This window comes from Cinclus cinclus, chromosome 2 (genome assembly GCF_963662255.1).
Source record: "Cinclus cinclus chromosome 2, bCinCin1.1, whole genome shotgun sequence".
NCBI lineage: Eukaryota > Metazoa > Chordata > Aves > Passeriformes > Cinclidae > Cinclus > Cinclus cinclus.
In genome coordinates, this window is record NC_085047.1 from 44,518,361 (window position 1) to 44,542,953 (window position 24,593).

The 24,593-nt window shown below is 42.7% G+C and overlaps 1 protein-coding gene across 1 annotated transcript in view; it reads right to left on the bottom strand.

Moving 5' to 3' along the window:
* The window catches only part of GUCY1A2 (guanylate cyclase 1 soluble subunit alpha 2), a 133,035-nt gene extending 115,456 nt beyond the window's left edge, over positions 1–17,579 (bottom strand). Inside the window, exons 1-3 of the mRNA XM_062514629.1 lie at positions 17,331–17,579; positions 3,053–3,114; positions 2,448–2,569 (exon numbers count right to left, since the gene is read on the bottom strand). Coding sequence (XP_062370613.1) covers positions 2,448–2,569; positions 3,053–3,114; positions 17,331–17,579 — 433 coding nt within the window. The remainder of the gene's footprint in view (positions 1–2,447; positions 2,570–3,052; positions 3,115–17,330) is intronic.
* Between the last annotated feature and the right edge of the window lie 7,014 nt (positions 17,580–24,593).

Consider the following 24,593-nt stretch of genomic DNA (forward strand, 5'->3'; position numbering starts at 1 on the left):
TTAGTGATGGACTTGGCAGTGCTGCATAAACAATTGGACTTCATAATCTTAAAGTTCTGTTTCAACCTAAAGGATTCTCTGTTTCTGCATGCTTATGAAGGACACTGTGAAAGTATGCAAGCATCAATTAATGAAAGCAGAGTCCATCATGAAGCCGTTTGGACTGTTTTTGAAAGGATCAGAAGTTAAATTAAATACACCAGTCTCTGAAGCTGTCACTGCAAAGGAAAACTGTGATTGATCTGGTACCACACACAGTTTACAGCATGTGAACGGATGGACATGAGCTCCTTTAACTACAGTGGTTTAAAGCAGGGAGACTTCTATTGGTGTCTAGACTTGTAGCAGAGCAACTCAGCAAGGAGACAAGGAGAATCAGGTCCTTGTGCTGCAGGAAGATGGTGACACACTTTAGTGCTGACTTGACAAGAGGAAAATTGCAGTATTCATACATGATAAATCACATGAATCGAGCTGAGTGAACAGCTTGCAGTCAGCACTTCCCTCTGAGCAGTGTAAGCACCGGGACCACAGTGTGAAGCATCTGCTCACAGTCTTCCAAGCTTACCAATGATCTCAGCATCTGCACTCTTCTGCCAAATGACTGTTTTAGAGGTAGCTAGAAAACTGGAAGAGGTGAATCATGTTGGCAGTACGTAAGGTCAGAGAGCAGGAAGATGCTTCCAAGCACCTTTAAGGAAACATTTTCTTCCAGCCCTAGATAGCAAGTGCCTCTTACTGCTCATATAAATAAACTAAGAGCCAGATTTGGTTCAACAGTTTCTCTAGCCTTCATCACAGTCAGATTTATGCTTGCCTCCTGCCTCAGGAGTGCCTGTAGCTCTAAGTACACACCCCAGTGGTTACACCCCTCTTTCACAGAGGCAGTTCTTACCAGTTCTTATTCAACAAGAAAAATAACTGCATATATGAGAATTAATTGCAGAGTCTCCATTAATTATTTACCTGTTGTGATAGGAGCTACCATTAAAACAAAGAAGGTGGGTTTGCTGCTCATTCCCTTATGTTCTTATCCCAGATAGGGAGAAGGATTGTTTTTAAATTATCTCAGTGTTTTGCTCATACTGAAGGCGATTTTTTTTGTGCTAAGAACTCATTTTTTAAAAGGCGAACTTGTTCAAGAAAAAGTCTCTGCAACCTAATTTTCAACAAAGCCCACTTTAATAGTTCCCCAAGATAGTAATGCTTAGATGTTATCGCTATACTTTGGTCCCAGAAGTCCAATCTTGCCCTAATAAACATGCATTGTGATAATCCCACAGAAGAAACAGGTTGTATATTACTCAGCCATGCTGAGGTACTACGACTAATAAATTGCTTTAAAAACACAATGAAGGTGAAAAATTACTCATAACTGTTTCTTATAACACATACTTTGTGTCATGCTGAACCAATACTGAATGTCTAGTCTGGCTTTTTATAATATTAATATGCACCTGATAACACGACAAGACTCTGCTTTGCATGAGTCCTGCCTTATCACTCACAGCAATTTTTATAGGGAGGTAGCATGGAAATATTTTAAAATTTAAAAAAAAAGGTAACTAACACTGGACACATTTGGAATTGAATTTGTTCTAAATTCTCTCCATGACCACATATGCAAAATACAAAATGCCATCTCTTTGTAGCAGCAGTTAAAGGCATGCAGAACATCCCTGACAGCATCTAGCATTTTACAGAATAAGGCACTGGATAGCAAAAAAAAAAACAAAACAACATTTTGAACGTCAGTGAAACACAGTCATCTCTAAGCTACATCATGTATGCTTGTTTCAGAGCATACCAAATCTGTTTAACAGTTTGCAGTAGAAAAGACACATACACAATGCATATACTCCAAAAGTATTTTAAGTCAGCAGGAAACAATGGCGAAGACCAGAATGTGAGCAGACTATCCTCTCACCATATTCCCCTGACACAGAAAGTTAAAACTTATCTTCAATTATTGTACACAGTCAGATTTCAGTCTTGTGCTTCTTGCCAAAGAAAATCTAAGTTTCCAGAATGTTTCAAGTCTCAGGCACACCCTGCTGTTGCTTCTCAGGCCCTCTATCCACCAGGCCCACAGATGACAAAAGTGTCTGTTGTTCTGCAGAACCCCTATAAAAAACACTAGAGATAATTCCAGGGCCTGCACAGAAGCAAGTCCACTTGCCAAAAGCCTTTGAAACTTTTCAAATCACTGGGTATTGCACAACACACATTCACTGCCTTCATTGACAATCAAGTCTGGATTGCCTTAAAGGCTCAAAATGTATGTAGAAAAGGAGACAAATGTAGTAACAGTGCACCAGTACCTTGCTGCCTATAGCCTAAATTTCTGTGATTGGAGCAAAAATTTATGGTTTCTTTGTTGGCGTCAGGATGGTCAGTAAACTTTCCTTCCAACTAAAGGAAACAAATTCCCTTGCAAAAACACATACCAAGTACATTAGCCGTACACTGGAGAATTCCTGAGACATCTTCAGTTTCTTCATTACTAGACCAGTCTGTATAGGAGCATCTGTTTGATATATTGTGAAAATTCTTCTCTGCATCTCTGTAACTACAGAAAAAAAAAAAGTTATAACAACTCCTTATACAAATGAAAAGTCAATAAATGTCTTTCAGGAGCGGTGGCGAAGGACTAAGACCTCCCAGTGATGGGCAATTTCAAGATTCAGCTGGACAGAGTGCTAAGCCATCTTGTCTAGACTATGCTTCTGACAAAAGAGGCTGGATTAGATGAGCTTTGGGGTCCCTTTCCAACCTGATATTCTATGACTAAAAAGGATTAATTATTCTCATTTTATAAGAAACACTACAGTTTATTAAGCAGTCGTCCTCTGATGGGATTGTAGAGAAGCAGGACTAAACAGCAGTTTACCATTTACATCCAGATTATGTATTGCTATTCCAAAGCATCTCTAAGAATTTGAGAGAAAAAAATAAAAATTAAATTTAAAAGCTTATCATATAAGGCTGTGAATTAGAAAGCACAGAGCAAAACATTACCATGCACCTTTCCCTACCTCACACTGACACTTACCCAATAACTTGATGCTCAAAATACTGCAGTGTCTTTTGAAGAGTCTGCCGAATGGTCTGAGGCTATGGAAAAATAATTTTAAAAACTGTGAGATTAGGGAATTGTAGCACAGTTCAATTAACAGATCTTTTAATGCACTATTTCCGTCCAGTTTTACTCCTCTTTATCTTCTACCTGCCGTATGCCCATCACAACAGCAGATACGAAATATTATTATTCATTCCTTGTATCTTACTTCATTTATTTTACAATGTGGCATAATTAATACTGCTTATAAGGCTAGTTGCACATAACAAAGGAGCCACTTCACTCTCAAAAATTATCACCCACCAACTACCTCATTAATTTAAAATAATTAATTTGAAATAGTCTGCAAGAAAATGCCATTATTTTGTGATGAAAGCATCACCAGGAAAAGGCATTGAGTTTTTAAACTCTATATGCTCCCTAGAGGAATTTCTAATAAAGAATATTATAAAGATGCAATTTATTTTGGCTTATTTTCCTGACAAGCTATAACTCTTCAGTCATTTTGCAGATTACCATGAAAGTCAAGTTTAGCAACAGAAAATCATGACACGCTTCAAGCACTTCTATGCTATTTCAGTTTAATAGGTTGTGTTCACCAAACTACATATGTACATAATTCTTTATTTGCATTATTACCACTACTGCAGTGTTCACCAAAATACTTACGTATATAAATGTTTATTTTCTTACTAATACTGCTGCTGAAGCTATTATTATTTTAAACTAATTCATGGGAGATCTTTGGGCAAATAAAGGACATGTGTTATCCATGTAATTTTCTGCTTTGAATTTTCCAAGTCACTTACAGCAAAATGCTATTCTTCCAAAATTACTAGTGTGTATCAAACCTGAGGTTCTTCACCTGTCTATTTTGAGCTGGTGCTAGAAGTCAGACAGAGATACACAAGTGAGATTTATAAGCTTTTCTTCTGTATCAAAAGCACACATGGACATTTTGCTCAGACTCACAACACACACTGAAATGTTCTGTCTTTTCCTGCCTTTTGAAATAGACTTCTAATTGTTTTAGAAAGCAATAGTTAAAATGCCCCTTAATTAGTGGAAATCAATTCTAAAACCACAATCACCTTTGAAAGTCTCAAATTTTGCTTACTGACCTACAGATTCAGCAGTTCAAGAGCTCAGCCTTCTACCTTACTCAAACTCCTGGTCATGAGCTTGCAGAAAGATTCATCTGTCCTGATGACAGCAGGAAGAAAAAACTGTATACCAGGCTACGCTAGGTTTGTATGACTGCAAAAAAAAAATTTTCTAATACCAAACTATAAGAAAATGTCTGCACTTTTGAATTTAAAAATTAAATTAATTAAATTAGATGGTAAAAAAACTAGAATTGAAATGAATGCACTCAACAAGAGCATAAGAGGGCTTATAGCAAAGATGGGGAGAAACTTTTTAGCAAGGCCTGTTGCAGTAGGACAAAGGCAATGGTTTAGAACTAGAAGAGGATAGAATTAGACTAGATATAAGACAGAATATTTTTATAGCAATGGTGGTGAAACACAGGAACAGGTTGTCCAGAGAAGTGGTAGGTGACCCATTCCTGGAAACATTCAAGGTCAAGCTGGATGGGACTCTGGGCAACCTGATTTAGCTGAAGATGCCCCTGCTCATTCCAGGGAGTCTGGACTACCTTCAAGATCCCTTCCAATTCAAACTATTCTATGATCGTATGAACAAAAAATAAGCTCAAAATAGATGCAAACCTTGAAAGAGGTTTTCCTTGTTAGCTCTGTATCAGATAATCACTTCACTCTCTGCAGGAGTTAAGTTACCTGTGCCAAAAGGCTTCAAAAGTTGCATGTTTTCTTGTAAAACACAATGGAAGCACCATGTGAGTGAAACTATCACATATTTTTAAAAATCCCCTTCTCAGTGGTACAGCAGGTATTGAAGTCCTTAGGCCTAATGGGTTAATGGGCTACAAATATATTTCATGGCATGGTCTCACAGAGATTCAGCTTTCCTGTGCTCAGCAGGCAGAAATATCCACTCTTTACATATAGAAAAGATGTATTTTCCCACACCAGCAACAAAGCAAAGCAGAACAGCTTTAAGCAAAGAAGTGAGAGCGGCCATTTCCCATCTCCACACAGCATTTCCTCAGCCTCACCTACACACAGAATATCAGTACTCCACTGGCAACTTCTCTGACATGAAATAGGGAATAACAGAAATGTTTGACTGCTATATTAATTCTCCATTCTGGTTGTCCCAAAGTGCTTTTACAGCATGTGCATGGAATGCAGCAATGCTTGGTAACACAGCAGAGAGGAAGAAAAACAGCTTTTTGTCTTCTCAAGAAGTTTTTCAGCTTAGAACACCTGAGAAATCATCCACAGATTGTCCTTCTCACGCCTGGCACACATACTGCACTCTTTAACCAGGGAAAAATCATTTTGACTACCTCAAGACTTGACAGTACAAGCAATCTCCTAGCGTCCTGAACTTATTTCATTGGTAAAGGTCCCTTCTCCTGCAGTGTTGAATGGAAAAAAAAAAATCCCATGTTAACATTCTGTCCTGAAAGCCAAATCAGTTGCCTCACTGCTGTCAGACAATTCTAAACAACCCCATGAACGCACAGCCCTTTTCACTAGCAGCTCCCATCAAATCTTAAAAATGAGTACAGACAAAAATTGGATTTACTATTAAAACACAGGTCATAAACAGAGCTCAATATAATGTGCTCAGGTGCAGAATGAAAACTGATCCAAAGTCTTTCTTCGTCTTTAACCAGAATTATTACGGCATGTTGCTGTGCAGTGTATAAGAGTCACTATGCTCACCTTCTCAGTTTGCTGTATTTCATCACTGGTGAATGTCATTTTGCTACAAATGTAATTCTGTAACCAGGGCCATGTCTAAACAAAACAGTGAGAAGAGATATGACACCTGTTTGCAGCTGCCTACAAGGGCAGTTTGATGCATTACTTCTTCCACTACTGATAATGCATTGCCCATGAGACAGAGAATGAACAGGAAAACATTTCCACCTCTTTTCTGTATCCAGTAACAAGACTGGATGAAGGCAAAATAGCTAAACCTTCTCCTAGCAGCATGGCACACATGACCTCTCCCAGAAGCAGACTTACACCACTCAAGGACGTAAAAGACATCGTTTAACCATACACCTCCTCCACTGTAATGCCATTTAGATGCTCAGTGCCACTTATTTACTGAAGAGATTGTAAAGCTTCATGTCTACTTAAAATTCAAGGATTTAATGTAAATGTGAGGCAGTGACTACTACCTAAACAATTAGATGTCAACAATTCCTTTTGATTATGATGATTAACTAATATTTGTATGCATCACAAGAGGAATAGTCACGTCAGTTCAGTGCCTAAGGACAAATCAAAGTAAAACAAATTATTGTTATTCCTAACTGTAAATTAATCCAAGGACTGCCATACCAGATCACATCCAAGCTCCACATGGAATGATGATATATAAGGTATGAGGGAACACTAGAGATACTCAGACTGATCTCTCGCATGGCAGAGAATAGGAAACTTCCCTAAAATACCTCTGAATTCAGACATCAGGCCATGGCTAACCCTGACATGTCAGAATAATTTGTAAAAACTTACTGAATCAATGAGTCATACAGGTTTGAAAGAACACGTGAGGGTCTCTAGACCAACATCCTACTCAAAGTAATTTGCTATAACTGGTTGCTCAGGTCATTCTTCAGACAAGATTGTAAGTGTCTTCAAGTATGATAATCCCACAAGCTCTCTGGGAAACCTGTGCCAACATCTGAACACCCTCATGATATCTCATTTCTGGCCATAATTCAGATTTTAAACTCCCATCTTTCAGCTTTTTTGCTTCTCATCCTTCTTCCCCCATGGAAAGCCTGGCTCCATCTTCCCTACACACCCTGCCCAGTTTAGCTGTAGACTGCATCTTTCTGCTCACCCTTTTCTTCAGAGAATGAACCCCCTTCCCCAATAAGCATCATTTAAAGCCCCTTCACAAGGTGCAGCCAATTAGAGACGACCTCAGCTCACTCTGTCAGATTCTTGCTCAGCAGTCCTTGCTCCTCAGAGCACACCCCATGTCCATGGAGATCACAGCCCTGCCACGGAGACCACAGCAACACCACCACCACAGCTACAGACTGCCTTCTAGATGTGCCTGCACCAGCCAGAGCCTTCCCCCAAGCAGCAGGATTGAGGAGACCCCAGCTGGGCACCTGCACCCTTCCCCCTCGCACTCAGAGCCCTGGAGTCACTCCTGGCACACTCAAGGTCTCCCCTGGCTGCATCACTGGTGCCCACATGGATGAGCAGCAGTGGTCACAGTCCAGGAGACAAACAAGCTTTGGCAGCCTCTTTGCAACGCTGATGTGCGAGCTCTTGGCAAGCAGCAAAGCTGCTGTGACAGCACGGCAGGCTGGCACTCGAGGACTTCTGTCTCCTCAGCAGAGAGCTTCCCATACCTACAGCCCTCCTCTCTGGAAGCTTCTAAGGGTTGAGGCTCTGCTGGATCTGCTGTCCCATCCAAAGGCAGGGAGGCCATCTCTCCCACATCTTCACAGGGAATTTTACCTTCTCCATACCTGATGAATCACAGGTGGAACAGGGGCCTCAGTTACGCTGTCAGCAGTCACCGACCTCCAGCCTTCTCCATCTCCAGAGTTTCCACCCTTGACTCAAAGCTCCTCTCTATTTTTCTCTCCTTCCTTTTGACATGGAACTCGGGCTCTTCTTTCTGCAGGGCCTCTGGAAAGATCTGTCCATCCTCCCTAATGTGTACAGCCTGCTCACTATCTATGACAGCTCTTCCTCCTGGCACCTCACTGCTCTCTGACCACAGCACCCAGCTTTTTGGCACCACAGGCAGCAATCCCAGCAGGGGCAGCCCTGCCGCGACAGCCACTGCTGCTCTGCCAGCCACCACTGTTTACAAAATGCACTTCTAGAGAAAAGTGCCCTTCCTGCTTGATCTCATCCTGCTCTCCAGTAGTGCAAACCTGGCTCAAGTCCTGAAGGTAGAGGAGTAATACTTCCTCAAAACTCCTTTTATGACTAACTGGAGAAAATCTTTATGAAGACATTTGTCTAAATGAACTTGAAATATTCCTGGCTTTTAAATTCACACAACTTCTTTTGAGAAAGGATTCTAATTTAAACTGTGTGGTTTTTTAGTTTTTCTGAGTTCAGTTTTCTCTTCTTGCAGCTTCACTGTCTCAGTTTTCAGGGGAAAGAGGAAAGAGCTTCCACTTTAACTGCATCCCTTCTTACAAATGTCTTTCTCAAGTCAATCAAACATAAACTTTCCAATCTTCTCAGAGGACAGAGAGTTTAGCCTATTCTCTAAGCATTTTCTGTTGCCTCTGAAATGTCTTTCATTTGATTGTGACACCTTTGGAAATAAATGGTAGGGCTCATCTGCCCAACTGCAGGCACCCACAGTGATTCATTTCATCCTCTGGTTGGCATCTAATATGTGCCTGAGGACTCAGTCTTTATAAATACCCATTTCTTTCTTTTGTCTAGAAGAGACATTGAGTGATTGCTACAGACTTCGACATCTTAAAATGTTTTAGTAAGGACAGACAAACCCCACACTGAGGTGACAGAACTGCACACGGTATCCCAGATGACTCAGTCTAAATTTACATAAATGCAGTTTCAAATTCTCCATGCCATTCCTTTTGCATCCTAAGATACCTAGATGGAATCAGGGAAGAAAGGGGCTGCCGTATAGAATGCTGAAAAGAGAACATCCAGGTACACAGACAGTTCCTCCTTAACCCTAACAAAGTTTCAGAGTTTTCCTTGGAAAAGCTAAGTGGCTCCTAGCTGAGCTTCAGAAGGGCTTCAGCAGTCATGCTGTTAAAAACTTGAGTGCTTAAAATTTTAAACGTGGAAGTTGAAGCACTGAAGAGCATAACAGGCTCTGCTAGAAACCACTTTGCTTCTATCAGAATTTCTTCAAGTATGTGCATAGGGTCAGGGGGCTCCCCCACACTGCTGTGCCCTGGGGAGCTGTGAACTCCTTCCCAGAGGAACCCACACCCCTGCACGCAGGAGAGACTGTGGACCTCAGCCAAATCTGCACTGTGACACTGCAAGTTTTAAATGCTTCAAATTTCAGGTGTTCAATCACAAACTCGGCAGATGTGTACAATTTAAATTGCCAGATCCATTGCTGGTGATAATTCATTAATGAAAAACATTTCCTTTTTCATATTTCAAAACCAATTTTAGTCAAGTCTTTGTGCTTAAGGTGATTGCAGCTCTCTAAAAACACACGAGCAGGTATGCATCTGGCCCATCCAAAAGAAGATAAATGGCAAAACAGTCATTTTCAGTCTGGATATTTTTAATATTTACCCCATGATCACGTAAGCAGTGAAAAACTGTTCCCTCCCTGTCCTTCTGGTCAGCAAAATATTGAATTAAAGAGGTTGCAAACAAAGAATCAAGGCTCCAGCTGAAGACAAACATTTATCAACATTCCCAAGTGCCAGGAGTGGAGAGATAAGCATTGAAATTGCTGCAGCTAGGGAAAAGCAGAACTGAAAAAGAAAAGGAAGGTTCCTTTGGCATCCAGCAATGTTCTGATGATGCAGAAAGGAAGAAGACTCCCTAGCAGGTCCTGCACAGCCATCAGCCCTCCCTGCCCCGTTCTCAATAGCTGAAGAATGGAATGAAAAGGAACAGAAGGAAATCAGAAATGGAGAAACAGAGTCACAACATAAGCAATCATTTGACATTTAAAAAAAAAATCTTTATAGGTTTAATAGTGTTTTTGATAATGTAATCAGGAAAAAAATATAGGTTTGCTCCCTGGATTCTGAACATTTTAAGGTGCATTTTTCAACTGCTTCTATTTGAGCTAAAAGTCTATTTTCTTCATGAAGACCAGCTTCCCAATTCCAGACATTTGTACTTTAGATAAAAGCATCCCCTGCTTGCAGACCTCCATGACCAGCAGCTGATTTGGTATCAAGAGAGGAAGATGCATAATCCCCAGGAGTGGACTGTCTGGGGATCCAGGCCAGGGTGACTGAGAGCTGGAGGCAAAACAAGCAACAGCTCCCGAGGATCCAGACGGGACCATGCGAGGGTGCAGCGCCCGAGCTCAGTGCTGCTGGCAGATAAACCTGAGACCATTCTGCTCCTCACTTCATACAAACTGGGGTCCTCTTCACAGAGAAACACTTGTGCACATCAGACAATTGCCTTAATCTAATAAATAACATTAAGATTAGTGAATTTTACCCAATAATATTTCATGGCAACCATGCAAACACCGTGAAGAAATAAAGCAGAGCTAAATAATGTTTAGAAACTGCACGTTCTGCATCCCCAGCTGCCTTTCAGCTAGAAGAATCACACACATTACGGATGGCAATTGCCTATTAGATCATCTAGCCTAACTCCTTGACAGTGAAGGATAAATATCTCAGGGTGCTATCCCTTATAACACCAGCTGTGATCACTTTGTTAATCGCTGAATTTCAGCCTGGTCTGGAACAAACAGAAGAACTGTTCTGTGCCGCAGAGAGAACGTGTTCAGTAGGTAAGAATACAATAGATGATCTATTGCGAATGCTACCTGTTCACCTTTTAATGCAACTGGCATCTACTACATAAAATCAACAGTGCTACTCCAGCAGACTGATAGGAAATGAAAAGCTTTATATGTCAGTCCTTTTCAAGGATTTTTTTTCTGTTGAGATATAAGAACCAATTTCCCCAGTGTAACTGGACCTAATCTCATATGCAGCTCTGCACAGGTATTTATCCTTTTGAAACCTAGGGACAAACCACAGATGTTTTTCATCTTCATTCTGAAACTTAGTTTGAGAGTTGAGAAACAGACATGTAGAAAGAAGCTGGATACAAGATGGAACATTTTCTTTTACTGAAAGCGCTTCATATCAGCCCTTAACAGTAGCACAAGAGGTAGAAGGCAAGAGAAGGTTTTGCTCTGTATTAACATTATGCATTTTATCAGAGTACGACCAACTGCTGTGAGGTGGTAACTGGCTCTGCTCAAACAGTTTCAAATGAAGGATATTCATGCTCCTTTTGATGCGGCCAGGAGGGCTCACTGCTTTCGTAGGGGCATGTATTAATGATCATGACATTCTCATTTCCCTTACATCTTACTCTATTTCCACCTGCACACTCTGGCCAGGGGAGAGGCAGAGAAGTGCAAAGCAATTTAGATCAGTTTTGTGGGATTACACTAGTCCTGCCACACTCTGCTGTCAGGCAGTGGGTCAGATCTGCCCATGGACAAGCCTATTCCCCAGCAGGGATATGCTCACTACTTCCCAGCAGCAAAAATGCCTGCAACCTATGAATGTTTCTGAGACACGTTTTCTCCAGCACTGTAGGGAAGTTAAGGCTCAGCCTGGAACTGCACAAACATTAAGAAAGCCAATATTACTATGATTGGTCTAAGCATTGGATGTCGAATACTTAAACTCACACTCAATAAAATTTCATCAAGGTCAATGCAATGCTGCAGGCCCTTGGATGCAGATAATTGTTTTCGCATTCTATTTGCTGAAGCTGAATTTTCTTTGCATGAGATGTAAAGCTACTGAACAAGACAAACAACTAAAACCCACCGTGATGCTCATATTGATGACATTTTCCTGAATGTTCCTGTTTAAGATATCACAGCTCTATTTCAGGCGATGAAATAACAGATTGATTGACTACAGACTGCTTGTGTGACCTTCTGTATAAATGACTTATGTCTATGTTAAGTTGAAAGATATTCAGCAAAAGTCTGGGTTTATTATATTAAAAAAAAAAACAAAAAACCTTTCTGTATGCCTGCTGAAATTAGAAGTTTCCCATAGAATGTGCCTTTCTTTACCATTTTCATGCTTCACACCCGCATTCTTGAGAAGGATGTTACTCATGTAAAAAAGCTCACCCAGCCTGGGCTCCTAAGTGAATAAGCTCATCACAGCACTGATACAGGTATCATTTCATTATTATCCTACCTCATTTCATTCAGAAAGACAGGCAGAAGCCATTTCTACAGCAGCAGAGCTTAGCTATACGTGATGTGCTCATGTAAGTCATTAGGAACTCAAAACACTTGCACAAATTTTCCCAAAATCTTATGCAAGAATCAATCACCTCTCCTGCTAGTGGCAGCAACTTGTTAAGGGAGTAGAAGAAAAAAGCTAGTAAAAGGAGTAGTATTCATGGACACTAAGTGGCAGAGGTTTATGATGAAGCCACGTTGGATATAAGCAGCTACGCTGCAACTTCTCTGCCAAAACCCCACCTCCGCTCACTGGAGGATTCACTTGCAATTAAGTAATTTGAAGTTACAGTAGCTCTGTGACATAAGTCATAGCCTACATACTAAGATAAATGACTGCCTTTACATTCACTTTTCTTCCACTGGCAGGGAAAGGGCTGTATTCAAAAAGACAGTTCTTAAATTCAAACTATTTGGCAGCAGCCCGTAGCAGCTTCCTAAATAACACAGGAAAAAAAAAAGTGTTCTTACTTTATAATGTTTTGAACTGTGCCTTTAAAGAATAGCAGAAATAATTCTAAATGAACAGGAAAGTATATAGAAGTGATTTTCATTTAACACTTTTGTAAGAAATGTGGTAAACTGACCTTTCAGAAAATAAAATCAAATGGAAGTGTTAGTCATTTTAATGCTGTGTTAATGCTGTAATTTGTGTTTCAGAAAGATCAGTGCAGTGTTTAGGGGTACACAGACTCCTCTGAATGCATGCCCAGTCACTCTCAGCTCCTTTAGGGATAGCCTATGTCTCTTAGATGGGAGCAGAGTATTTGACTTCTCAAATCAGTGACAAATTATGTTTTCCTGATTTTGATTCTATTTTCAGCCTGGCATTGGATACAAGTCAAGTCAGAACTGGAGCAAATGTGAAAATTGCTATGAGGAACTAGAATGCAGCATACTAAACTGCACTTTTAAAGAATCAAGCTATGTCAACTGGTGCCAGGACACCATTCCCCTATAGCAGAGCTCTTAAGGGCAGAAATACACTATTTTGATAATGAATAGCATATAGTATCATGTTCTCAACTTAGAATTAATCAAAATTAATGTCTTTGTGGGTGTCAAATTCATCCTTTAAAATGGAACACAATAACAAAGTGGAATCAAAAGAAGAATGTATCGTTAAATTTGCTTGTGATGTGCATATAATTACCGAGTTACTTCTTAAAAACAAGGTCATAAATCAATGTCCGTCTTAAGTTCCCAACATTTTATTATTTATGTCCAACAAACTGAACCCAGCCTGGTGACAAGGGCAACTGTTTGTTTTGAGAGCAGCTGGATCTGGCTCCAGATTTCTCTGATCAGAATGCATAACCAAAGACCATTCAACAGCAGTTCAGATGAAGGAGGACAGAGGGACATCTGTGTTCTGTCAGGAAAATGATTTAGGAAGATGTTAGAATGGATAGGAGCTGCCTTCACAATTACTCAGCCTTGTGGGAACATCACAGAGATCAAAGGCTGTGAGAGGGCAGAGACAGTCATGGGGTGATATGCAGGGAGCGCTGCTGCCAGGATCTCACGAGCCGATGGAGCCACAAGAGCTGTGTGCAAAGCCTGGGGTTTATTGCACTGGGCAGCTGAGTTTGGTCCCACCAACCTTCATCTTCACACTCAGGTGCTGAGCACAGCTCCCCGACCCCACGGGCTGTAGCACCAGGCTGGGCTTCCACCCTTCTGACGTCCGCGCACTCGGCTATGCAGCAAACTGCTACTGGGGGAGGCAGCAGGGCAGCCACCTGATGAGATAGATGTTCAGTGCATGCACAGTCTGCTGAGTGCAGCTGTGACAGAAGAGCTGCCTCTCCTTGCATTGCTGCTGCCCTGCCTCCCTGCCCAGGGCACCCTGCTTCCCCAGCACAGCCTAATCACGAGTGTCAACGGCAGGATGTGCATGGAGGTCTCATCACCACACACTTCTCCCCAAAATACACAGCTGTTTTGGTGGGAGGTGAGCTCTACTATCCTTCTAGTTCTCAAAAAAGAGAGGGTTTGCAGTGAGCACATTCCAGATGAGCAGTAGCAATCCTTCACCCATCCAGGCGTTACGGGAAACATTTACAAACCCACAGGAACATAAAACGTCCCTGTGCTGATTGAGGATCAGGTCCCTACATCCTCTGGTATAACTACTGCAGGAAAAAAATATCCAATAATCAATATAAGAGAAAAGGTGGAATATCATGTCTGCTGGGGAGTGCTAGAAGCTGTTGCTCTCCAGGAGCAAGGAGAATGGGGTAGATTAAATGCTGCAACACAGCAAGGTTCACTTTTTGGTATTTTCCCACAGTTCCCCGAAAAGTAATGTTTGTGCAAAGTGCAAAGTCATACTCAGCCAAAATTGCGACCAAGATTACAAGTGATAAAAAATGCAGTAACTTGTATTTGCTATATTTTAGTGTAACATATCTCGAATGCTTCATTACTGCATTTCATTCTACAGAAATCTTGTACAATTGGCAGTACAGCTGTACTAACTCATGAATGAATTGCACAGGAGACACATTTAATACATATTTTTGCACTACCACTCCTAAGATGCAGCCTGTTTGCACAGCCTTCTTGCTACTCTGCCCTATGGACATTCCTCTTGGGTGTCCAACACTCTTTTGCCCCTTGGATGCTCCTCCCTGCTCTGTTCAGGGCTCTCCACATGCCCAGAGCAGCTCTCAGTAGGCTCCTGCTACCACTGGGAACTGTACATAGTACAATAGTATTAAATAACACACAGAAATCTTCTTCAGCAAAAACACGGAACAGTATTTTACTGAGTACTTCAATCCTAGTCATTGCTGAAGGAAAGCACAAAAATCTACAGCTGAGTAAGAACATCAGGAACCTGTAGCACCCTTCAGCTTTGAAAGTTGGGATGAGGACAAACAGATGCTGCATTCATGTCTGAAGAGACAACATTAAACCTTGCAGACTAGATATATAGTATATACATCTGTATGTACATAAATATGTTTATATACTTAACAGAGACCCCTATCTATAGTATTATGGAATGAAGATCTATCTACATCTATAAAAAAGTACTAGAGCTTTTTGCTTAGTAAGAACATCTGTCAGTGCTCCCTTCAGACTTGCCTTCTAATTTAACAAACAACATAAATGAGCCCTATTAAATCAATTTTATAGGCAAAGTGGGTTTTCTTATTTCTAATTAAAGTTATTCCTGATTTATATCAGTAGATGTGAAAAAATAATCAGATCCAAATTATTAGACATATGGCAACTTGACTTGTTGCATGAAGGCATATATTCAGTACCACAGGACTCAGTAAAAAAGAACCAAAATAACAAAACATCTCAACAGTGGTTTCTATAAATGAAAAATGAAAAGGCAGGGGACCTGGTTCTTTTCTTAAACCAAGACTAGGACAACAAGAGTTCTTTGACTTAATTACATTAATTTATGCCAAAATGTGTAAGATGGAAATGAAGCTCTAGTTACGATGCCAAGATAAAAAGGGAAATTTTAAGTAATCACATGTGCATCACATTAAAATTTTAAAATAACTTTTTTTTTTGGCAACAAGGGTTGCTATAATAACCTCCCAAGGAAAACCATGAAAGCTGTTGTTTGGGACATCAAAACCAAGTTAGATAAATTTTTGCATTTTTCAGCAAAATTTCTCTGCAAGCAGGGAATAAAGAGGACTTGGACCTATCAGTTTTATTCATGTCTTAATTCAAGGAATGTGTTTATTTTGAAAGCAAATTCAACAACTTATCTGTAAAACTGTAATTCTCTTTTATAGCAACATAATACAGGAGGTACCAATCAAAGCTTAGAAAACACAAATACTAAGGTTATCTCAAAATACTGCACTGAACTACTTCTGAATACTTCGAATATTTGGGGTAACATATGCTCTAATTATACCATTGCATTACTATCAAATTAAATCGCTTCTCTTTTTTTTTTTTTCTTAATATACTAAAACAAGACAGGTCACCTGAAATATCATCTATTAATATCAGCATTACAAGACCAGATTCCCAGTGGAGAGGGAAAAAATCAATGGGAAAGTCTTAACTGCAACTGGATGACTATCAGCTATTTAATGCACTAAAACTTCTACCATTAAACAGCTCGTTTACTCCTGTCCAGCACTTAAACTCCAAACAGAAAAGTGTATATTAAAACCAATGCAAAGTGAGAGTTGATGGTGATGAGGATCAAGGAATTTCCAGAGCTGCCTAATAATATGAAAAAAAGATGATCTGATGCTACAGTAGCAGTTACAGTTGTCCTGCGGATTAAGACTACTTGTTGCCACTAATGTTTTATGCTTTAATACACTGAACTGTCTCAGAGGCAAAACAAGCATTCAGTTGCAGCTGAAACTTTACGAGGAAATTTTAGCAATGATCACAGACGTATGTACAGGAGCATAGCACAATCAAAACAAAAAGGCTGGATAAAACCCTTCTTTTATTACACTAATCTACAAGAACTCCCGAGACACTGATTCAGTCTTACAAAATTATACCGGCATATGTTACAGGCTGTACCTGAATTCATTCCTGATGTTAATAGCGGACAATTGGGTCCCTGTCTCTCAGATAGAGGTGCAGCTATCCAGCCATTAAGTCGTACATTTCAAAGTCTACTTTAAAGAAAATGATCTGTCAGGAATGTCTGCTCATCCAGGAGGCACTGGGAAATCTGTTGCTGAAATATCTCCTAACGCACATAGCCGGAACTTTGCTTTACCCTATTCAGTACAGAGAAGCCCTACAAATGTAAGAAGTTCATACTCCCTCATTGTTCAGGAACAATGTGTACTCCATGCATCATACAGATAAAACTTTCCATATATTAAAAAAAAAAAATGTTGCTTATACCAGCGATAAGCACTTTATGACTTTGTTTTCATTCAGAAAAGGACTCGGCAGAAATTATATACCCAGCCAAAGCGGCAGCTGCGCCTAAGCGTGACTCCCGACCCGATTTCCAGCACCGGCTGCCGGGAGCTGTACTCCCGCAGGTTTGCGGGGACTGGCAGCCGGCAGCCGGAGCTGGCACGGAGAGGCAGAGGGCTCCAGCGACCCCGCGGAACCACCCGGGAGGGAGGCGCGGGCACCGCCGGCTCCTTCCCGCCAGGGACCCGACCCCACGGGGCAGCGGCGGAGCCGTGCCGGGCGCGGCGGGGGCCGGGGCCGGGGTCGGGCGCGGGGCACTCACCGCGGGGGCCGTCAGCCGGCGGATGCTCTCGCCCAGAGAGTCCAGGTTGACCCGCCGGCGGCGCGGAGCGCGGCGCGCCCCGGCGCTGGTCGCGGCGGCGGAGGGGGTGTCGGCGGGGCCGGGGGGGCTGCGGCTGCCGTTCCAGCAGAGGCGGGACAGGGGACACTCGCCCTCCTCCTCGGGGCTCGTCTCCGGGCAGTCCGAGCCCAGCGAGCTGAAGGACTCTGACGAGATCTTGCGGCGGGACATGGTGCCGCGGGCAGGGAGCGGGGCGGCGGCGGGCTCAGCGCGGAGCGGCGGGCAGCCGCGGCGGGCAGCGCCGAGCTGGGCGGGCGCGGGGGCGGCCGCCTCGCATGGCCGCGGGTGCCCCTGGGCGGGCGGGAGGCAGCGGCGGAGCCGCCGCGCCGGGGCCGGGGCCGGGGCCGGGTCCGGGTCCGGGGCGGGCGCAGACCGCGGCGCTGCCCCTCACCGCGGCTCTCCGCGCCGGGCCGGAGCGCGGCTGCCGCGCCGCGCCGGGAGCCTTTAAAGCGGCGGCGGCGGCAACGGCGGTGGCTGCTGCCCTCCTCTGCCTCGGCCGCCCGCCCCGCTCTCCCCTCCCCCGGCTCCCTCGCTGCTCCGCGGGGATCACGTGTTGTTTGGAGCCCTTTCCTCCTCCTCCTCCTCCTCCTCCTCCCGCTTCCCCCGCCCCGCTCTCCGCCTGTCGCGCCCGGCCCCGCTCTCCACGGCCCCGCCGGCCCGGCTGCCCCGCACCGGGGAGATGCTCCCGGCGCCCGGCGGGGCGGGCCGAGGGCAGGGCCGGCGTTCAGCCCGCGCTGCCGGGAGGGCGGCAGGGGCGCTTCTCTCTGCGCCCGGCGCTTTGGAGCTGGGCTAAGGGCACCGGGGAGATGGCCCGGTACCCCCGTGCGGCTCCGCACGGGAGCGGCGGTGCCAGCGCGGGGGCTGGGGACCATCCCGGGGCCCTCCCGTGGCTGCCGCCCCGGCCCCGCCGCAGCCGCCGCCGGCGCCGCCGCGGTGCTGGACAGCTCCCTGGCAGCTCAGGGAGCCGGTACGCGCTCCCCGCCAGCGAACTTCTGGAATCACACACAGTAGGAAAGCTGAAGACTAAGAAATAAATTATTTTTAAGTCTAGGCAGAGAGGATGCCGGCCATCAGCTTTCAGAAGCAAAAGTTGTCGTTTCTGTGCAAGCACGGCTCTCGTTAACAGTGTAGGTCATGTCTAAAACAGCAAAGAAACTAAATTCATTCCCATGCTGCAGCTCCGGCAAGGGGAGAAAGGACTGGGATAGAGGACCCAAAGCAGAGGAGCTTCGACCCGGATGACACACAAGGTGTCTCCTTCCCAACTTTCCCTACCCATGCTGTCAGTTTAAACACACCTTTAAAGATTCATTCCAATAATGATAACCCCATGTAGTTCTCAGCAAAAATGCTCCAAGGAGATGTGATTTTAGCTGAAGTCGTTCGTCCTACCATCAGTGAAGACAGCTTGTCATTACTTTCCCTTTGTTCAAACAAAACTTATTTTAAAAGGCAATGATTTTAAGATAGTTTTTACTCTACCTTTTCACTGTATTATGACATGTTTTACAACCTTATCCTTTTAAATGCCTGAATGCAGCCTAAACAAGGACTCGCTGAAGAAACTAGGGAGACTTCCACAGGTATGAAGGAGCTTTTGAGCATAGCCCCAGGCAGCACAAGCCGGTGTCTGGTCTCCGAGGGGGCACAGGTCTATGGCTGAGCATGCTGCTTTTAACAGGGGCAGGACTACCTTTGCCTGGACACTGCTTTGAGTGTGTCATCCTCGTTTCCCTTGATTCATGTAGTGCATGGGTTTTTTTCCTTTTTATTTTTTTTGGGGGGGGGGGGGGCGTTGGGTTTTTTGGGGGTTTTTTTGTGGGGTTTCTTTTGGTTTTTTTTGGTATTTTTTTTAGAATAGACATAGAGTCTGATGATCGAAGCCTGTGGCATGAATCCCTAGGACATGAATCAGGCATGACTTCACATGCAAGTGCTTCACACATGAACCTTCAGATCTGCTGTCCTCCTCTGTATTTCCTCCTCAAGTGATTAACGATATTCATCATTATCTGAGTGTAGGGAGTGAAACAGTCACTCTGCCTTTTTTCTTCTTCCCTCCAAAGAAATCTTCATTTTCACAGATGCTGTAAGATCCTCTGCACAAGCCCATGCTGGCCCACAGGCAAGCTCCCACCTTTGAGGGGACTCAGGAACTAAGGGGTCTGGAAGATGCCCTTTGGTGCTAAACATCATCCCTAGCACAGGGTACTCTGTGTTAAGATGTTAATGTTCTTCACAGTTTCCATTAAATTTACTTCCTTCTCATAGACCATTTCGTACAGTCCTCAGTGAAGCAAACTACCACTGGTTTCCTGGCTGATGCAGTGAGAGTGACAACTGGGTAAGAGCCACATAGTTTAGCACGGAAAATGGAAATGCATATTTATAAGTTCTAAACTGCTAAAATACCAAAGTGTCAACCGGTTCCATGTGCAGCACTTCAGCTGTAGGGTAAGCAACTTCCTTGGAGGCATTTTGCGTTTTATTCAGCTCCAAGGATAAGGGTTTCAACATGACAAAAATGACACCTTTTAGGTCTTCAGTTTCCTCTTTTTCTTGAAGTTTAAAGTAGCACTTCCCAATGCAACTTACTGGTAGCATTTGACAGTGCTTCTGTGTTCCCCTTGCAGCTTTAAAAATTACTTTCCTCATGTTCCTCATGGCCACATTCCTTTTATGTCTATAATATAGTGATCCTGAAGTGAAAAGGAAAATTATTTGCCTTAGTGACTATTCCTGAGGTCTGGACAACATAACCGAATGTACTTGTGTACCAAACCAACTCTTTACAAGAATGTGAAAAACATTTTCCTTAAACATCTAGATAGTGAAGTGTACAACTCAGCAAAAAATGCCATTAGGTTCTTCAAGTATTCTTTTGTTCAGATGAAGCAGAGCTTTGAGTAAACCCGGACACAGTGTTGGCTAGTCTGATTAGGTGCAACCTTCAAAGCTTGTGGAAGTAAACCTCATACTGTCCAATCCTGTTACTAAGGATATCAGTAGTCTGCATAGTGCAACTCTGTTTGGGATTCATGATATGAAGTGCACAGAACTGAATAGAGGAACCAGCTGGAAAACTACCAAACACCACCATAAGTTGTCTCGAGCTAAATAGAAATGGACAGCAGAAGATTCAAGATGATGCAGATCCTGGAGGTGAGTCTGGTGAGCAAACAAATAATTCAGTCCCCAGTTAATTATTCTCATTATTTTCTTGGCAAAAGCTAAATACCACAGGGGTTGCTTCATCTGACAGTCAAATGCCTTTGAGAGCCCATAGATATAGACACTTACAGCGTATAAGAGAACAAATAGTCTTCTTTTATACATATCCCATCAGGCCCAACTTGTAGTTGGTACATTATTGGATAAATAGCAGAATGTCTGTAAAATCAATAAGGTTCACTAAAAGAATGCCAATGCAACTTTTCTCTCATATTGCAACAGAGGGCAATGTATGTGTCCCACATATATTGCAGACACTTCAGAAAAATATTTGAGTACTTTTGATTATTTTACATTTTCTAATGCATAATTATTCTTCTCATTAGACAGCTGGCTGAACATGATCCAGGGTGTGCCCAGGTGGCCAAGAAGGCCATTGTCATCCTATCCTGGATCAGCAGTGGTGTGGGCAGCAGGAGCAGGGCAGTGACCGTCCCCCTGTGCTGGGCACTGCTGAGGCCACAGCTCCAATCCTGTGCTCAGTTCTGGGCCCCTCACTGCAAGGAAGACATTGAGGGGCTGGAGCGTGTCCAGAGAAGGGCAACGGAGCTGGGGAAGGGTCTGGAGCACAAGTCCTGTGAGGAGCAGCTGAGGGAGCTGGGGGTGTTCAGCCTGGAGAAAAGGAGGCTCAGGGGAGACCTCATCACTCTACAGCTGCCTGAAAGGAGGGGGCAGCCGGGGGGGGTCAGCCTCTTCTGCCAGGTAATGAGTGACAGGAGAAGAGGAAATGGTCTAAAGTTGTGCCAGGAGAGATCCAGGCTGGACATCAGGGAGAATTTTTTTCACAGAAAGGGTTGACTTGCCCAAGGGAGGTGATATATTAGCGCTGTGGTTTAGTTGACAAGACTATGATCAGTCAAAGGTTAGACTTGATGATCTTAGACGTCTTTTCCAACCTAAAAGATTTTGTGTCTCTGGGATTCTAAGGAAAATATTATGAAAATCACAAATGTTTTCTCATTATTTATCTATTTTCATATTTTTGTCTTAGTGCTAATGAGCTTAATCACAAAACTGAGTTCAGTCCTGACAGAACATACATGGTCTTTAATTTCCATTATTTACAGTGTGTTTATTGGTAATTATTAATGATTTTTATTTATTAGCTATTAACTATGCATTTCTCATCAGTTGTTGTGTGCTGGAGTTCTGATATTATTGTTTTTCACATATGCTGTTTTTCTGCAGCTCACACAGTCTTGGAAGATTAAAATAGCAAAAACAACTTCATCATAGTGCATTGCATTGTCCTATCTGCCTTTGTTGAGAAAATGTTGGTTGCAAAGCTGCTGAAAGAAAGTATTTGAACTAAACCCTCTTAGGCGTTAGTTGCACATATCACATATATCACATATATAGTTCATATCATTTCACCTATTACATTATATGGCTTTTTGTAATAATCTTTTTTTATAGTACTGATGAACCTATAAGTGCTTAATTTTCCTTTAATAGAAAGGATTGTCAGAGGATCAATGTCCCCCCACAGAGAAAGTAAACATCTGTTTTGCAAAGCATTTCTAAAGCAGCAGGAGACTGTTATCCTGTGACAACATTGTGTTACAATTACTTTATTGCAGTCAGGCAAAATGAATGATGTGTAGCAAATTTATTCTTTTTTAACATTCTGCCAAACCTTCCTGTTCTTTATCCAATAGCTTCCATCTGGAGTAGTGCCTGGAAGGATGGCTGGGGTGTTCTGCCATTCGTCATTAATGATCTGTTGAATTACAGCTGTCTTAAAGAACAAATCAATTCTATATTTCAACTACTCAGAAATATAGTTTATGTGCAAGGTGCAGCAAACTCACATTGATCTAAGCTGTTCTTCTAATCATCAGGTTATATTCAAGTCCAGCATATTACTGAAGCAGTAATGAACATTTTACATTGCAAGATGAGATATTGTGTAATGAAAGCAGAAGAATCTGTGTCTTAATGCTCATAAAACATCTTTAATCTGTGACCCTCAGCAGACTATTAGGACTCCTTTTTGGTGGATGAGAAAAGCAAAGAAAGCACTGGTGACATACCACAGGATTCACACCACCTGGCAGATCAATAGCAGAATCAGGAATTCCTTGTTGCCTAATCTAACTTTAAGACAACTTTCTTCAGGAGCAATTGACTGGAAACATGAATGGGCAGCATCAGATCCATTTGTCAATTCAGGGGTTTCACTGTACCGATGTGCCAAAATAGGATCAAAACTAGTGTGGAAAGAGCTAAGGTGTATTGACATCATCAATATTTCACACACCAAAAAAAAAATTTTAAAAAGTGAGGGAAATCACTGATGGAGTGAGAAAAATAAAAATGCCCAAATAACAGTGCTTTGACTCGGATGAGTAGGTCTGACTGTGATTGCAAATCTCAGGGAGTAGTGATGGCAGCAATTTTTACTAATTGTCTAGAATGAACACTCAGCTGGCTAAACATTCAGACCTAAAAATTTATAAACTGCAAAATAAAAGCTGTAGCACAGCACTCAAAATCTCCTATTTCCATTCCAATTGCACAGAGGCAGATTTACTGATTTCAGCATGGGGTGAGGTAAACTGAACCTTTTCTTGATCAGCATTTCTTCCATGTCCTGAGTATTTTAACCTGAGGACAGCAGGTAGCAGGGGCAGCATAAATTCTGCCTCAGAGTTACCTATAAACCCCATCCAAATTAAATTAAAACACTAAAATAGGAAGATGCTGATAAGCCCCCTTTATGGTTAAGAGCTACCCCACCACAGAAGTCTTTGCAGCTTTGTCAAGCCACTTTTTATATAACAGCTCCCTACAGAAAGTCAGTTTGTTTCCACTCTTGCAAACGTATTTATCCCAGACATGCTTCCTGATATAAGCAGTTTTTTAATAAGTATATCAATGTTTTCAGCAAGGCTAATCCAAAGAAAATGCAGTGCTACGTATGTACATATGAAATTAAACCAAATTTGCTTCCAAGTGTTCAAATAGACACATTTTCCAGACTTCTGAAGGAGCTCCTTCCACTCTTCTTACATGAGGATCCAAAATGGAAACAGCTTTAAGAGCTTCTTATGCTCCAGACAGAAGCTGAATTAAAACGGGACTCTCAAATTTCCTGAGATACCTGCTAGGACTTCTTTTCCTTCTGAGGGGAGGCAGAGTTGATGCCCATGAGGCAAGGTGCCTCTCATGTCTCTCCCAGTCCTCTGGCTTGCTTGTAGAAATTCTCTTTGGTGGTGTCTCACACGGCACACTCTAGGCAGCCCTGTGGCTCACCAGGAAAGCAGGTAGCAGCTCTGGAAGCAAAAGAAAGGAGTTAACAGGCAAGTGCTAGAGAATCAGGGTAATCACAAAGTACTGAGCAGGACTGACTAGGTTTGAACGTGTTCTGCTGACACAGTTTTCTAGGCAAGCACTGCTGCACAACATCTGGGATGCGACGAGCCTGCAGCAGAGCTTGTATAAGGAGGGCTTCCTGTAGCAGCTGGCCAGGACCTGGCTGGGAGCAGGACAGCAGGTTCCACAAAAGGAGGTCAAGCCAGTGTCCGTGGCGCAGAGTGTCAAGCTGCAGCTCCTTTTGTCTTGTCTGAGCAAGCTGATCCTTGCCACGAGCACTGCACACTTTTGTTACTTCGCAAACTGACATTTTCCACCAGATATTTTCCAATTTAAAACTTCCGAAATGTAAATTATTGCCACCAATGTGGCAATACTACCTTACCAACTGGTCTAAGATTAATTCACGCTGACATCTTGTCTTTTTAGGTTACCTTTTTCTATTTTATCTTAATGATGGGAAATCCCACTACATTTTACCCAGACTTGTTGAAAAGTGAAGCTTTTTGTTATGTAAGGACTGGGAAGTTTCTCTTGGAAGCTTCTTTGAATTCTTTTAATTGTCATAAAGACTTGCTTCCATGAGGGCCAAAAAGGAATAAAGAGGTTTTACTTTTATACAGTTTCAGCTATAGGAGA